The sequence below is a fragment of the Rhinichthys klamathensis genome, unplaced genomic scaffold (genome assembly GCF_029890125.1).
Source record: "Rhinichthys klamathensis goyatoka isolate OS25496 unplaced genomic scaffold, OSU_Roscu_1.1 h1tg000011l_1, whole genome shotgun sequence".
Classification (NCBI taxonomy): Eukaryota; Metazoa; Chordata; class Actinopteri; order Cypriniformes; family Leuciscidae; genus Rhinichthys; species Rhinichthys klamathensis.
In genome coordinates, this window is record NW_026606564.1 from 8206954 (window position 1) to 8224652 (window position 17699).

The 17699-nt window shown below is 37.8% G+C and overlaps 1 protein-coding gene across 1 annotated transcript; it reads right to left on the reverse strand.

Moving 5' to 3' along the window:
- Nucleotides 1–3317: 3317 nt before the first annotated feature.
- pik3r3a (phosphoinositide-3-kinase, regulatory subunit 3a (gamma)) lies at nt 3318–10770 on the reverse strand. The gene is made up of 8 exons (XM_056265053.1): nt 10343–10770; nt 9053–9140; nt 8868–8966; nt 8071–8251; nt 7844–7966; nt 7612–7733; nt 5544–5720; nt 3318–3794 (listed from the first exon to the last, which is right to left on the reverse strand). Exons 1-8 carry the CDS (start codon nt 10398–10400, stop codon nt 3617–3619), a joined length of 1026 nt encoding a protein of 341 aa, XP_056121028.1. The 5' UTR covers nt 10401–10770; the 3' UTR covers nt 3318–3616.
- Nucleotides 10771–17699: the final 6929 nt, after the last annotated feature.

The window sequence follows — 17699 nt, forward strand, 5'->3', positions numbered from 1 at the left end:
ATCACTATATAGTTACAGGAAATATGAATTAGGTGCAGTCTGTAAGAATGACACTAGTGGTGTAATAGGTAGGCCTACTGCTGCAGTCCAATTCAAGATATCGGATCGTGGTTTCGCCCCCTCCTCCTCGGACTCTCGGACTCGGACTCGGACTCGACACGGGTCGCCAGTTTGAGACACGCAACAGGAACGAGCGCAATAGACAATGAAAATTGGCAACAGGCAGTATCACAGACCAAAACAATAACAAACATTCCAGCCTGGAAACGCACATTTCAAATAACTGGCTGTAGAAGTGTTTTTCAGAGAAACGAGTGTGTGAACTCAGCATGTTTTCTCAATATTTGCAAACATATTATGGTATTTTTATGCTTTAGTAGAGTGAAAAGCACAGTGTTTACTCATTCTTATGCATTTAAATGAAGAGAAACGTTGTATTATTTAAGTAGGAAATCATACAAATTATCCCAAGTGTCTATGGATAGTTTGGTGTGTGAGACACCTGTGTGAACTTGAAGAAACTCTTCTTTAGATATAAGTCCTTTAGATTTAGATTAAAAAATGTTCAGTTCATCCAGGTACATGCGACACAGAAAAGTGCTATAAATGTAACAAATTATTACTATTATTAACTTTTTGAAACCACTGTGTTTATGATTAGCAGCCAGTGGCTTTCCAGACTTGATGCTGTTGTGTTGAAGAACTCCTCATTCAATAGACCGTTTAGAAAATGGAGTTAGAAAATGTTTCATAATTTATTAACCGAAGAAAGAATCAAGGAAGCCAAAGTGGAGCATCGTGTGCTGTTTAAATTTTCCCACATTTATGTTATAAATGATCTACAAATCATCCCCTACACCATTTACAAACAGTGCTGTCACTATCAGCACTACTTGATACAGTGAGGAATAAGTGAACACACCCATGCTAAAGTTGACTAAAAAGAGGAATAAAAAATCATCTTTTGGAAATTGATCTTAATGCCTTAATTAAAAAGAATTAGGAAAACTCCAACCTTTAAGGACACCAATTTTCTTTGTGAATGAATAATGTATCGTAAATAAATAAATGTTCTTCCTTAAAATATAGGGTGCATAAGTCAGGACACCCCTATGTTAAATTCCCAAAGAGACAGGCAGATTTTTATTTTTAAAGGCCAGTTATTTCATGGATCCAGAATAGTGTGCATCCTGATAAAGTTCCCTTGGCCTCTGGAATTAAAATAGCCCCACATCATCACACACCCTTCACCATACAGGGTACTTTCCATAAGATCATCTCTCAATGCTAATCAATACAGCTATTAGGCTAACTGAAATAAAACTATGCCAATATCTCACTGTAGGTGTTGTAGCCCCTACTGTAATTGTTGGTTTTCTTTATTATTATTACTCCCGAATGGGAGACAATGGCAGCCCTAAGAACGGTACATAGGAAAATTATGAAAATTGTCACTCTTGTAGTGATGGTAATGAATAGCAATCTGACCAACTTTGGGTCCACCTACGGGGTTTTTTCACTTTTGAATAATTTGTCAGAAATCATGATCTGTGTCTATGGGTCCTTGGGTCATGACGAATCCGTGGATTTTTCCAGGATCGGGAAAATCTGAACACAGCGCAACCTAGTGTTCCAGAGATAGAAGGATTTTTGCACAAGCGCTTATAACTTAAGCATCATTATTTTCTTATCTGTATCGGTTAGTCGGTTCCCAAATATTATACATTTTGTTTTACTCAAATTCAGCGTTAGTCTATTTTCATCAAACCAAATCCTACTCACTTCCTTTTCCATGGTATCCAGTAGCTTCTCCAAATTTTCACCACAGCATAGTAGGTTTGTGTCATCAGCAAAAAGAATAATATATCACATATATTATTTATATAGAGGTTAAAAAATAATGGCCCCAACACTGAACCCTGTGGTCCGAATCTATCTCATAAGACTAATGTCCAAATTGCTACTGATCTGCAAGTACATTCAAGGGTTTATTTGTATTAAAAGATTCTCACCTTGAATCTTAATATCAGAACAAAAATCTGCCCTCTCTGTGATACTTAATGTTAAGCAACAGAATTTCCAAAGGAAAGTTTGTATTTACATAAATCCAGTTTGACAAAATCAGAACCATTTTCACCCGAACCATTTTACATGTTCTGTTAAAACATATTTTTTATAACCACACCAATCCTGTATAGAACGCTAACTTTAAAAACCAAAGTGGTTATATTTCTTCCCATTTTCTTTCTTTTTTTAGCTACTTTTTGAATGAACTCATGGAACTGATGGAGGGGTTCGGCCCCATTATTGATGCTGGCAGCTATATTTCAAAACTATTGTTATATTTTAAATTAAAAAAAGCATGCATTGCTCAAAAAGAAATGGAATATTGTGTACAAATGACAGTATGTGTGTGGGTATTTTCATGTGATGTAATAGTGAATCAGTCTATACTGTATGTATTATGAACATAAGCCACAATAGGATTGGATATCTACAAATGTCCTTAAATGACAGCGTAGGGACAGGACAGAGCGATACAGTAATCAGGGTTTACTTATAGTACCTGCACACTTGTTACAACAGGGTTTAATGTTCATAAAACTGTTATGTAATGTTATTAACTTCATATTTTAGACAGCTCAGGCCTGGCTTACACTTCACGTGTCGGCAGCACATTTACAAGAAATTCATTTCATTAATAAATACATCAGACATGGGCTCTGGATTTATTCACAATCTGTTCTTTTATTTGTTTTGTTTTTAAAAGAAGCATGCAAGGGAAAACCGTAGCAAAAAAATAAGCTCTGCAAATAAGGGTAAATGTTCCCCGTCTGCTGCTGACAAATGACAAAAAAAAATCATTTTACAGAGAGTTGTTCATCTCAAGTATGAGCAGTTTGGCATCGTGTCGTTCACCATAGACACGCTCATTTATCAAACTCAATGAAGTGTCCCATAAGACAACTACACTGTCCTGGCTTTCCTAAAAACAAGTAAACATTAGTAGAACTTAAATTCAACAAATACATTTCCTGTTACTTTTTAACAGGTGCAAAATGGATACTTGTATTGTGCACAAAATATTCAAGCTGTCCTTAAAGTGTTGCTCAATATTTATAAACTAAAAACCGCTTCTGAAACATTTTTTGGATGTCTAATAAACCAAGCGTCAAGAACGTCCTTGCTTGGGTGCAAGAAAATAAAATAAAAGAATCGCAGGCATCTTGTTTTAGACAATAAAGCAAGATTTAAAAAGTTTGCCATTCAATAATAAATGCACCCACTGTGTTACATTCACAAAATACACTTTAAAATGTTTTAATAAAACTTTAATAAAAAGGCTATATGCATTCATCCCCACTTAAAAAGCGTGATCGTATTACAAATTCTGTTGTTTTTGTGACTATCTGTAAACATGTCTACAAAGGGCTCATCGAAATACTTGTTCAAGTACTGGAGTTTCATTATGACCGTGAGGAATGCTTTGGAAAGTGCAATATACATACACAGTTGGTTCCACCCTTCGCACAATGTAAAATGAAGGGACAACGCCAACGAGTGGCACATCTTCTTCAGTCTTAGTGCAGTAACCTTCACCGGGACGCCAGTGGACTCAGCTGTGGACCGGATACGCCAGCCGGACGTCCAGAGCCTGGTTGTGCTGTGCCAGCGAGGTGTGATGGTAGTGCAGAACGAGATCCTTCAAAGACTTGTGGAGATCGAACGGCTCGACGAATCCGTAGCCGCGCTCGGTATGGCGAATCACACAGTGCCTCACCTGGCTGCCCACCCTGTGGTTAAAGACATGCAGAGCGGGGTTAGCGGACCCGAATCGGGTCAAGCTGGAAACAAAGGTTCATCTAGCAGATACATTTAGAAAACTTTCAAAGTTGAACCTATGAACGATGATTTAATAGCCTTATGGTGTGTTCACACCGAACGCGAATAGAGCGTCAAATACCCGTCTAGTTAGACGCTTGAACATTCGCTCGAGTTCAAATTTTTCAACTTGAGCGGAAGACGTTCGCGGCAAACGCGTCGCCCAATTCGCAACGCCCGGCGCGAATGATGCGTCTATTCGCGTCTTTGCATGTAATCCACTCGCGCAAATAATTAAATTCGCATTCGGTGTGAACACACCATTACTTATCCGTCTGCACTCTATTGTACTATAAATAAAGGCAAAAAAGCAGGTTTCCTGAAGAGTCATTAGACTAGTTTTGCAATGCTTCTTCAAGGTCAAGAACAAAGAAACTCATACAGGTTTGGAACAACATAAGGGTGAGTAAATGATGACAGAATTTTCATTTTTGGGTGGACTATCCCTTTAATTATCTTGTGACTTGAACGACTGAGTGTTAAGATGTTTGTTTGATGTTTTAATAGCATCTCTGATTAAAATGTCTACAAAAAGAAACTCTAAAATTCATTCATTTCAATTCATTTGAAAACTTAGGGGCAGTTTTACACGACACCGGTTTCAACTAAAAACGTAAAACTTGTGCTTTTCGTTTACATGACAACGGCGGTTTGGCCGCCTGAAAACGCAAACTTCTGAAAACGGGCTTCAAAGTGCAAGTTTTTGAAAACGGTCTCTGCGTAAACTATAAAAACGTGAATCTCTGAAGACGATGACGTCATGCACATGCGTGTTACGTGTTCAGTCTATAGCGTTTCATCGCCATCTAATGGCCTGGCAGCAAACACCGCGTTTTTAGTCGTTTTCACGGATCCGTGTGAATGGGGATCGTTTTGACAATGGTGTCGTATGTACGCGGAAAACTCAAAGGAAAAACTTCTCAGTTTTAATCATATCGTTGTCGTGTAAACGTACCCTTAAAGGGATAGTTTGCCCACAAATAAAATTTCTGTCATCATTTACTCCCTCATGTCATGCCAAAACTGTATGATTTTAGCTGCTTTTCCACCATCAGGCCAAACCGATCTTGTTGCTAAACCGTTCCGGCTTGATTTATTATTATTATTAACAAGAAACTTCTCTCAAAAACGAAAAACGGTGAAATTCCTAATAGTTATAGTTATAATTTCAAATTTCATCAATGTTTTTCTATTAAAGCAACATTTATATGGTCACACAGAGGTTGCATAAGTGCATTTATTCGCCCACAATGGCAAACAATAGTCGAGATCCATGTTTGGATTTATTGCAGTTCATCACTGAGAAGATTTAGAGAAGATCGCAGATTTAGCAGACAGACTGACGCGTTCAGAATATCTCAAATGGAGATCGCTGAACTACAGTTTACTTGTTTGCCGGTTTCAGAGCATTATAGAAAGAGCTTGTGCGCATGATTGCCAGATTGCAAATATTAAGTAAAACACCGGGCAGAAAATGTATCTTTTGTTATATCGTTCATGGCCAGAAAAAGATCCAATGAGGATCAGTCTTTATACAGACAGTAAAATGTCTGCCTTATACGGGACTACGGCCTCTGAAGACAACAGATTCACACGAAGCTACGGGACGTTTCTATCTTGTGCTAATTAAGAAACAAACAGGACAAAGATGGATGACTTACACCACAGAGCAGGCGTAGCAATCCTTCGAGCTGCTGTTTCGGATGAGGAAAGCACCGGACGGTTTCCCGTGGAGAAGCTCCTCCGCCTGACCTCGCCCGAGATCTCCCACAAACCATCGCTCTTCCTCCAGGAGCTCCACGCTCTCCTCTCGCTCCTCTTTTACCTCGTATGGAGACCTGAGGAAATAAACACTCGTTGATAAGCAAAAAGCTCTGGAAACGCCTCATGCAGCTCCAAGAGCACCTCCGTCCTCTACAGTCCAGTTCCTGTTTACCTGCCATTGTCCCTTTGTCTCCTACGGACCTTTCTGATCTATTGCATCAGACGCGTTCCCACTCGCTGCCTTTCACTTCGTTAATACAGATGGGAAATTTAACCGCTTTAAAAGGTGCCATAATATTGAGAGACTTGAAGTAATACAAGATTTTTTTAATCAAATCAGTGGTGACGTGTAGATTATTTAGAAATACAATAAAAATCATAATAACTGGTGTTCGCAAAGTCAAGTATCACACATTAAGGGATAGTTCATGAACCGAAACACAATGAATATATTTTAATGAAACCGGAGAGAATTCGGTCCCTCCATTAAAAGGCCATTCACCCAAAACGTTGCCGCTTCAGGAAGTACAGTTCAGCTTCCGTTTACCATTTTTGAAGTGCTCAATGTGTGTGTGTGTGTGTGTGTGTGTGTGTTTATATAGGAATAAAAGCTTAAATTAAACCCGTTCATCAAATAAAGCACACTCTTCAAAAGACTTGGATTAAACCATTCAATTCATATGGATTAGTTTTATGATCTCTTTATTAACTTTATGAAGCGTCAAATTTATGGTTGAATGGACTTGCGATGGAGGAACAGAAATCTCTCAGGTTTCATTAAAAACATCCTCAGTTGTGATGATGATGATGAATGAAAGTCTAAAACCCCAAATCCAAGTATTAAACTTGAAACTTATGAAATCGGTTTGTATTTTTCAGTTAATTTTTTTTTTTATGGATTTTGTTTTAATAGTCTGATTGTCTAATTAAATGAAACTTAATTCTTTACAAGTTTATCAAAATAAATGAAATGTTGAGATGTTTCATTATTTTCTGGATTATGCTGTTAAGGTTCAATTCAGTTTAATTATCAAAAAGCATGTCTAAATCAATTGAATTCATAATTCATTTATTAACATTTTTACAATAATAAAAATGTTTTATTTTTCAGAAATTCTGTGGTCTTGTTTTCATTTTTCAGTATTTGTGATTTAATACACTTTGTGATCAAATGAAGGCATAACGCATTAACAGTTTAATTAGTCATTTAAAATGTAGTCAAACGAAACTAACACTTTCTTTTATTTTAGGTAAACAAAGTTCTGCACAACACTTATACCAAAAACAAGAATGTATTTTTAATATTCATTAAAAAAAAAATCCCTATTACTTTGATTAGTTCCATCATCTTAATATCAGTAAAATATTTCTGTCACAATTTCTTCAAATCAAACCAAACTTTTATTTATTTTGACAGGTTGTCTTGAGTTTCTGTGTGTATTTATGATAGTTTTAATAAAATACTGATGAAGTGAACACAAAAGAAGATATTTTGAGGAATGTCGGTAACCGAACAGTTGATGGACCCCATTGACTTCCATAGTATTTTCTTTTCCTCTATACCAGGGGTAGGCAAGTTCGGTCCTAGAGAGCTGCTGTCCTGCAGAATCTAGTTCCAACCCTAATCAAACACACCTGAACAAGCTAATCAATGTCTTCAGGATTACTAAGGCTATAGGCAGGAGAGGTTTTTTTCAGTGTTGGAGCCAAACTCTGCAGGACAGCGGCTCTCTAGGACCGAACTTGCCTACCCCTGCTCTATACTGTGGAAGTCAATGGGGTCCATCAACTGTTCGGTTACCGACATTCCTCAAAATATCTTCTTTTGTGTTCAACAGAATAAAGAAATTCCTACAGGTTTGGACCAACTTGAGTAAAGGACGTAAACGATGTGTGAACGGTCCCTTTAACTGCTAGGGAAACACTGGTGCTCTTTCAGTCCTGGTATTGCATATGAGCACTCACTTTGTCAGATGACTGTGGACTGAGACGGGGAAATCCTGGCAAGAGTTCTCTTGAGAATAACACTGGTCTTTTGAGATCTCTGTCATACTGACGGGCTCTAAAGTATTTGTCCTTTGGATTTCCTGTAAAGCAACAGGGAAAATTTCTTAGAAAAGCAATGTATTTGACATACATTCCTTAACATTTTTCAAACACTATTATATCAGCGCATATTTGATCCTGAAAAGCTTACCTGTAATAAAGTGTTGCAAGCATCATATAGCTGGTCATACTCTGCCGTCTTCTGAAACAGTCTTAAACATTCTTGAAGTTTCTCTCTGGTTGCGCTCAAAAACTCTTCCTTCACAGGTAGATCCTGAACATGCAATACAAGGCATTTGCTTATTGACACAAAAACACACTGACTAAAGTTTCCTTTCAACTAGGATCACAATGAAATTCAGTGAAAGGTATACCGACCGTGTGACAGTGGGACACGGGATAAGCCAGTGTGACATCCAGGGAAGTGTTGTACTGGACTAAGCTCCTTTGCCTGTAGTAAGATATCAGATCCGGCACCGAGCTGAAGGTCAGAGGCTCCGAGAATCCAAATTTTCCATCTCGGTGTTGGATCCTGATGAGTTTGTTGGTGCCATTGTTCCTGTGGAGAGAAGTGCTTTCAGACATACAGCCTTTTTTCTGTAAATTCAATGGCACAATGCATTTCTCCAGAGGTCATGTGTGAAAAGAGCCCATTGTTGAAATCCCAACCAATCAAATCGGACAATTTGCTGTCTTAATCCTTAAACTAATCCTTTAAGAAATTAACTTTGAAAACAGGTTTGAAAGTTTCTGAAAACGATACGATTTTTTTTTTTAAAAATTGTGAAAACAGTGGTTCAGTCTACAAGAACGGTGTCTTTATCGCCAACTACTGGGGAGTGTTAGCAGAATACAGTGTTTTTAGTCATTTTCGTGGATCGTTTTGACAACGTTGTCGTCTGTACGCAAAAATCATAAAGGAAAAACCTTTCCGCTTTCAGTACATCATAGTTGTGTAAACGTACCTTTAGACAGATGCTAAAAGTACTAGCAAATCACATCACAGAGTTGTAATGACACTGATTTGTGAACTATTGTCTGTATTGCTACCAATCACACATAAGACTGTTTTATGTGTGAGAGTGGCAAATGATGATTAGTTGTCCACTGTCAGTACCCGTCGAGTCACAAATCTGCTTCCCTAAAAGAGGAATCCTGAACCATGCAATCCTTACCTCACAGTTAATGTGTATTCTCCCTGCACCCTGCAAGAGGCATTTCGGACCAGGAAAGCACCGTCAGGCAAGCCGTGGAGGATTTCGTTCACCTCCTCCCTAATGCAAGTGGTATAAATTCAATAATATGCAGACAAATTGATAAAGACAGAAATACTAAGACTTATTCCGGCTAAATAGTTCACCTTGATATGTCAGCCCAGTACCACCCGGCCTCCTGTAATGAATCGCTGGGCTCCGTTTCTCCTGGTAGATGATCGTCGCTACCGATGACTGATGAAGAAACATAATATGAGACAACCTTTTATTGAACAGTTCCATTTCTACAGGAAAACCTCCAGCAAGAAATTGTCAATTTGTCAGGTTTTGGTCTCAGATAATGAAGAAAACTCAATCCACTATTTTACCTATTTTATTTGAAAAATAATATAAACAGATCTTTACATAGATTGTTTTGTATAAATGCATTTATCGATAATGTCTATGACTGCCATGACAATTTTTTCCTACATATTTTAACATAAGTAATGATATAACATATATTGACATTTAATAATTAGATTGTAAAATGAATTGATACATATAATGTTTAATCTATTTTACGCAGAAAACATAACATTTCCGGCAATATCAGTTCACATTACTACATATAACAATTTTAATACAAACACGAGTGACAAATTGGACAGAAAATATAGAGTACAATACAAGCAATGTAAGAAAGCAAATTATCTAGACGTGTATGAGGGGGTTTTGCGGAGCACGACAAGCAGATGGCCAGCAGACAGAAACTTAAATTATCTTATTAACCTATCAGTAATACTGTTAACAAGACACCGCATGTCTGTGTAAAGACGCCTGTCTTGAACTGTGTGCCTGAAGTGACAGCTGTGGACAGAACAGCGCTCGGGATTTCCCTGGGATCCCCGCTCGCGAATTCAACAATCCCACTATGGAAGAGGTGACGGTCTGTGAACATTCAGTCCGTGACGTGACGTTATTCAGCGGGTCTCTGTGATTGGCTTAAATTAAGACTTTGCCTAACCGTTGAACAAGGCACTGGGCTCATGAATACTAATCAAGTTACGTGATTGGACGCTCAAAGACTGTTACCAAGCGACGTCACCATTGCCTAATTAATATTCATGAGCTCCCGCTTCGCCATAGTAGGATTGGTAGTTTCGTGGCCCGATACTCCTGCACTGCTGACCTCAATGAACTCAGCGATGACATGTTGAGACATGCAAGACTCAACGAATAAAAAGCCCGAAACGGGGCTAACTCACTTTTATGTAATATTAACTAACTTTCACAATTGTTATCTTCATGAATACGGCTGTATTATAGTTCCCAAGATTAACGCTTGACACTTGGGATTGTGTTTGAACGAGAACAAAGACAGTGTCATTTAAACAGAAAACACACCAAATATAAAAAGATGAGAAGGAAAACAATAAAGAAATATAGTTACGAACCAGTGCTTGCTGCGCTGACACGACTCATTTCGATGTAGGAAAATGGTTCAGCAGACATCCTTTATTCAACAATGGATCGTGTTCGCGAAGTGAATTAAGCCCTTTAAATACTGTAAATCGGACCGTCAAACAACTGTGAACGTTTGTCTAATTCTTATATCTACGATAACGAAGAAAACAACGGCAGAACAATGTTAAAAATCCGAAAAAAGCCAGGTTTTCCACTTCTTAATCCAAGTGTCCGGTTGTAAAAAAAAAAAAAAAAAAATTGGCAGCCAGTCATTCAAAATAAAACTTAGCAATAAAGCTTATGGTCATGTACCAGAATAACATACACCATCATCACGTTCATAACGCTAAGTATTGATCTAAATACCCAAATGAACAGAGTGTCTGGAGTGAATCAAACTCTTATAAGGTTTGGGACGATGTAAGTGTCTGAGGACGATACCATCGATCTGCATAGGGAACACTTTATACAGGATGTCGCTGTGTTGTTGTTTGTATTATTTTGTTGTCATTTTAAATTGCCATTGCTTTTATCAAAATGCTGGAAATACATTTTAGAAACGGAGTATTAGTTGTATGCTCTTATTTAAAGCCACTGTTGTGTTAATGTTCGGAGGTATTACCCCTTTTCCCCGCAACTATGTCACGGTCCGTTTTTGTCCTGCACATATATCGCATTGTGCCAATTGATACTTTTCTTTAACTTGTTAAAAGTCTAAAGTCGGAGTTTTCTGCACACGGACATTGTATGTATATTTTTTTTTAAGAAAAATGAATCTGTTTAAATGAATAAAATATGGCATGAGGTTTTGTAACCTAAATATTATGAAGGTCTGCACATAGGGGGAGTTCCTTCGGGGAAGGGAACATTGTGTACTGTTGGCATTGTCTGCCTTGAGCCTATGAGACAGTGAACGTTTCACTCCTAAACAGTGTGCACTCAAACACTAGTTCGTTTGAGCTTGCAAAGCAGCATGCTTTTCAGATACATGAAGACATGTGAATTGCTTTTGCATGCTTTTGATATAACATCTCGAGGAAGTCGATGACAGAAAGCATAAAAAAAGCCAATTTTAAGTGCGATTATTTAAGGCTACATATTAACGATGAAATAAGTCTATTAAATAAGACAATATATCGCGATTGATCAAACAACATTAAAATGAGAAAGTTACTCTAAAAAAAGTTAAATAATGAATTACTAGCTACTAATTAAACACCTTAAACACTGTAATTAGGTTACTGTAGGCTACTAATTATTCTCTATACTGGATACTTATTACTAATTACTTTCTAAATCCCATATCAACCTCGACCAGTTGAACAATACAATGATAGAAACGGCACTTTCTATTTTAACATAAAACCTTGATGTTTAAATCCCCTATTGTTTTATTTTTGTTTGATAATTGTTCTATAATCTCTACATCAGAAGTAGGCTATAACTGTAATTAAATTACAGAAAAATTATGAGTAGTCCCTTACTTTACTTTTTCAAAGGGAAAGTAAATTACACTTATTAGATTACTTAGTTATTAATTACACCCGACACAAAAAAATACAGGTTTTGATATTATAATACATAATTTCACATTGAATCTCCAAAACAACATAAAGACGGTATATTTTAAATAGTTGTTTAATTAAAAAAAGCTTTTTCAAGAATATATATATTTTTTACCATGGTACAATGATTAAAGGCCATCAGGGGCGTAATTTGTGGGGGGGATGGGGGGGATATAACCCCCCCCAATATTTAAATCTATGAATTACAACCCCCCCATTATTTATACCATGATCACAATATCAGGAGGCATACCCAAACTTCAACCCCCCCAATGTTCAAACCAAATCTACGCCCTTGAAGGCCATGCAGTGCTTCCCGGTGCTGGTGAGCATGACACCCTAGATAGCTTGATCATGCCAGGAAGGGAATATTGAGGCTGCGTTGGGTTAAAGGTTGGGTGGGCAATTTTCAGAGAGGCTAGCAATAGCGAGTTAGCTTTGAAAGCTTAAGATCCCACCCTCCCTTCAGAGCGTCTCCAAAGCCACACCTCCTCCAAAACACATAGTCACGTACAGCAGGCAGCAAACAAAAGCGTCACAAGAGACAGCGTTAAATTACCTCATGTCTCAAAGCACATTAAATTACAATACTAATGAATGTAAACAACTTAAAGGACACTGACCTCTTCCACCTGACTGCTGCAAGTTGATAGTGTTGCCTTTGAAACACATAAATATGAGACACAAACCGCTCCGGGTATAACGTCACGGGTTTCCATCTCTTCGAGATTACAGTAGTTATGGCATGAACGCAGCATAAGCTGGTTGTTTGGTTCAGGAGATACTGTAAAAGATGGCTGCTGTTCGTTTGCGGCGCTCGGTGACTGACGTCTGTCTAAATCTGCATAGCATGAAATGCGCTGATGACGTGTGATGTCTAAGTGAGCAGGGTACGTGGAGGTTTAAAAATACATGTGTTGACAGGCAGGGAGGACATCGTATCATTGCATTCGGACTGAATATTTATATATACAGGTCCTTCTCAAAAAATTAGCATATTGTGATAAAGTTCATTATTTTCCATAATGTAATGATAAAAATTAAACTTTCATATATTTTAGATTCATTGCACACCAACTGAAATATTTCAGGTCTTTTATTGTTTTAATACTGATGATTTTGGCATACAGCTCATGAAAATTCCCCCAAAATTCCTGTCTAAAAAAATTAGCATATTTCATCCGACCAATAAAAGAAGTGTTTTTAATACAAAAAAAAAAAGTCAACCTTCAAATAATTATGTTCAGTTATGCACTCAATAGTCAATACTTGGCCGGGAATCCTTTTGCAGAAATGACTGCTTCAATGCGGCGTGGCATGGAGGCAATCAGCCTGTGGCACTGCTGAGGTGTTATGGAGGCCCACGATGCTTCGATAGCGGCCTTAAGCTCATCCAGAGTGTTGGGTCTTGCGTCTCTCAACTTTCTCTCACAATATACCACAGATTCTCTATGGGGTTCAGGTCAGGAGAGTTGGCAGGCCAATTGAGCACAGTAATACCATGGTCAGTAAACCATTTACCAGTGGTTTTGGCACTGTGAGCAGGTGCCAGGTCGAGCTGAAAAATGAAATCTTCATTTCCATAAAGCTTTTCAGCAGATGGAAGCATGAAGTGCTCCAAAATCTCCTGATAGCTAGCTGCATTGACCCTGCCCTTGATAAAACACAGTGCACCAACAGCAGCAGCTGACATGGCACCCCAGACCATCACTGACTGTGGGTACTTGACACTGGACTTCATGCATTTTGGCATTTCCTTCTCCCCAGTCTTCCTCCAGACTCTGGCACCTTGATTTCCGAATGACATGCAAAACTGAGCAACAGTCCAGTGCTGCTTCTCTGTAGCCCAGGTCAGGCGCTTCTGCTGCTATTTCTGGTTCAAAAGTGGCTTGACCTGGGGAATGCGGCACCTGTAGCCCATTTCCTGCACACGCCTGTGCACGGTGGCTCTGGATGTTTCTACTCCAGACTCAGTCCACTGCTTCCGCAGGTCCCCCAAGGTCTGGAATCGGTCCTTCTCCACAATCTTCCTCAGGGTCCGGTCACCTCTTCTCGTTGTGCAGCGTTTTTTACCACACTTTTTCCTTCCCACAGACTTCCCACTGAGGTGCCTTGATACAGCACTCTGGGAACAGCCTATTTGTTCAGAAATTTCTTTCTGTCTTACCCTCTTGCTTGAGGGTGTCAATGATGGCCTTCTGGACAGCAGTCAGGTCGGCAGTCTTACCCATGATTGCGGTTTTGAGTTATGAAACAGGCTGGGAGTTTTTAAAAGCCTCAGGAATCTTATGCAGGTGTTTAGAGTTAATTAGTTGATTCAGATGATTAGGTTAATAGCTCGTTTAGAGACCCTTTTCATGATATGCAAATTTTTTGAGACAGGAATTTTGGGTTTTCATGAGCTGTATGCCAAAATCATCAGTATTAAAACAATAAAAGACCTGAAATATTTCAGTTGGTGTGCAATGAATCTAAAATATATGAAAGTTTAATCTTTATCATTACATTATGGAAAATAATGAACTTTATCACAATATGCTAATTTTTTTAGAAGGACCTGTATATATACATATGATTACATTAGACCACTTAACTTAGTGATTGCTATCAGGATGTGAAGAGACTTTCAACCAGCATAACAAAAAAAAATCTGGAACAAATCACCTACCCGTTAATTGCGTTCAATATTTTATCATGATACAGATTAAAATTGCAAAAATTAACATGTTTTTGACAAACCCTATATTGAAATCATAAAAAACACAGTCTTAGTTTATTATTCACTTTTCGTCTGAATCACTGCATAGTGTTGTGCATTTAATATAACTTTACATAAAGTTTTAATATAACAGATTTGCAAGGTCTGCCATAGGCCTACATATGAGGTACTGCTTCAGATATTGATAATATATGAATTTGCCTCACAACTTGCCAGTTTTCTGTTCTTTATTGCTCTTTGCAAGTGTTACAACAATGACAATAATAATATATACAAATAAATATTTGTTAATTTTGAGATCTGTGTCTATTCTGTATGGAATAGTCTCTGGGCAGAAATACATAATTGGCATCTCTATCATTCAGACCAAACCAATATTGTTTCAACCGCTTGTTTTAATTTACAGTTAATTCATCACAAACAAAAGTTGACCCGCTCTATAGAATCAAGTAAAGACATTTTGTTATGTTTGGAATGTGATTGCTCATAAACTCCCATTTTCAGTAATGTGGCAATTCATGTTAATAAACATCTTGACATATTGAGAAGTCAGAATAGATGTTTATATAATATGTGCTGTATACTGGTTTTCTGTCCACTGACAACACAATTTCCAAACACGTCACTGAAACAATAAACATTTCCATTTCATATCCTTTTCAAATAGTCAGATCTCTTGGTGTCTAATACAAACAATCCACTTAAAATAGAACAAAATATAATTTGCTTGTGGCCAGATCACATTGCACTTTTCCACAAGAGATACAGTGTCTATTTCTGGTCGTTTATGTTAGGAAAAACTATGCCAAGATCAAGATGTGCGTATACAGAGCCATGGCCATTGTGTTTCCAGCATCACAACTTCATTCTGTCTCTGTTAGCAAACAAAGATTAGAGAATATGAATCATTTATTATGTGCTATGGCTTCCAGTGCACTGCATTTGGTTGGTTTTAAGAGCAAACCTCAGTTAAACAGTGCAAAGTTTTCTCTTGCTGTGGTTCAATGTTGATTTTTAATGATTTGTGGTTTCTGTGCTGTAAATAGTTGATTAAAAAAATATTTTGAATTTGTTTGACATGTTTTAGCTGTTTCATTAAAGTGCCCCTAGAATGCTATTCTAAAGGCTCATCATTTTGTTTTGGAGGTCTCCTAAAATTGCTTTACATGAATCCATAATTCTGCATCATCACCTTTTTTTCTCACAGTGTCTGAAACGGTTCGATAAAAGATTCAGTTTCTCTAAATCCCTCCTTTCTGCCAGCCTGCTCTGATTGGTCAGATGGCCCAGTCTCTGTTATGATTGGTCGACCACGAGTCGAAAACAAAAGGACTATTGCCATATCTGAATTTCAGCTCTTCCTCAGCGCTTTATATACAGTGATACGAACAGTAATGATGCCGTCGGTTTTATCGGACGTATAAAGTCCTCATCCTTTGGAAATGCATGAAAGTTGATTGCAGCGCTGAAAACGGCTTCTTGACATGTCGGCAACTCAAACCAAACTCTTCCAGTCTCAGCTACAAATACAGTGTTTGAGGGTCAAAGTTGTTCGAGGGCAGCCAGTGAAGACCATAGACTGGCATTATGCAAATTTGTTACATTGTTACGTATAGGTTTGTGACAGGAAAGGAGACTGGAACTCCTGACGACTCATTTCGGCAGTTCAGAATCGATTCTTTCTTTTAGGAGACAAAAACTTTATTTATCGTGCACTTTAATCTTTAAAACTTTGCAGATATTTGACATTCACAAACAGCTTTATTACACACGGCATGAAAGGTAATATTCGAAAAAGCATAATAGGGACACTTTCATTAAATATTTTGTGTTTCATAATTGTTTCACTGTGTGGATTTTACTGCAAAGTCAATGTCAATAAACAACAGGATTTCACTGTGACAACCCCAGTCAGTGGGATTGTCTCCACTATTTTCTGACAATGATCTGAGCTGATTCAATTCATGTAATCATTCTTACGCTTTTTTGTTTGTTTGTTTTTTGCAAAACTTTCCTTTTCTCTGGTTCTGAGCAATTTAAAACTTCTTTCTCTGGAATGTAATTCCTCTGTTCACAGGAAGCAATTTATTACTCACAAAAAAAGAAAAGGGCTGTAGATCAAACATAATCAAAACCAACTCTCCAAGCGATCGAGCACAACTGCAGTAAATCTATAATGTTACTATAACTGTTTATTAATGTTACGTTTGATCTGGGTTTGAGTTTTTGTTTGAGATGAGTTCTTGTTTGGTTTTGCATTATTTTCAGGTTCCAGTGTTAGGTTTACACGACGGAAAAGTTTGCGTTTTTCGAGTAGAGACAACAACGTTGTCAAAACAATCCCGGATGGGATTCACACGGATCCTAAAAACGCTTTAAGTGATTACACCAAAACAAAAGATAACATCTATACTTTTATGTCTGAACATTTTTTGTCTTACATTTCATAATAAACTCAGACAAGCTCAGTACCGACTTCTTTTCCGTCAGTTTATTTTTGTGTATTAAAATGTGTGCAAAGGATTGTGGGTGATTTAAAACCACAAAGGATACATCCGATGCATCCTTCAAAACAGGCCGAAAGAAGGAGGCGAAACGAAGGCGGCCTTCCAAGGATCCTTCAAATTGAGACGGCCTTCAGCGACGTTTGATGACGTGGCCGCCGAGATATGCAGCCTTCCGTTTGAGAAACACACATTGATGTTTACACAGAGACAATAATGGTATTATTTAATTATTTTTTAACTTGCACTTTGAACCCTGTTTTCAAAAGTTTGCAAGTTTGCCCCTTCGGGGGCTGTTTACACGACACCATTTTCAACTAAAAACATACAACTTTTTATGGGTTTTGGCCGTTAAATTACAAATGTGAATCTCTGAAAACGATGACGTCATGTACATGCGTATTACGTGTTCAGTCTATAGTGTTTCATCGCCATATAATGGCCTGGCAGCAGAATACAGCATTTTTAGTCGGTTTTACGGATTCTTGTAAATGAAGATCGTTTTGTCTGTACGCGAAAACTCAAAGGAAAAACCTCTCTGTTTTAAGCATATCATTGT

Bases quoted from the DNA above. Each gene is read 5' to 3' on its own strand.
- pik3r3a (XM_056265053.1), bottom strand. From the start codon at position 10,400: ATGTCTGCTGAACCATTTTCCTACATCGAAATGAGTCGTGTCAGCGCA. The intron at 7,734-7,843 runs GTAAGCTTTTCA...GTTGCTTTACAG, and splicing joins CTTGCAACACTTTATTACAG to GAAATCCAAAGGACAAATAC. The intron at 3,795-5,543 runs GTAAGTCATCCA...CTTTAACCACAG, and splicing joins TGCTACGCCTGCTCTGTGGT to GGTGGGCAGCCAGGTGAGGC.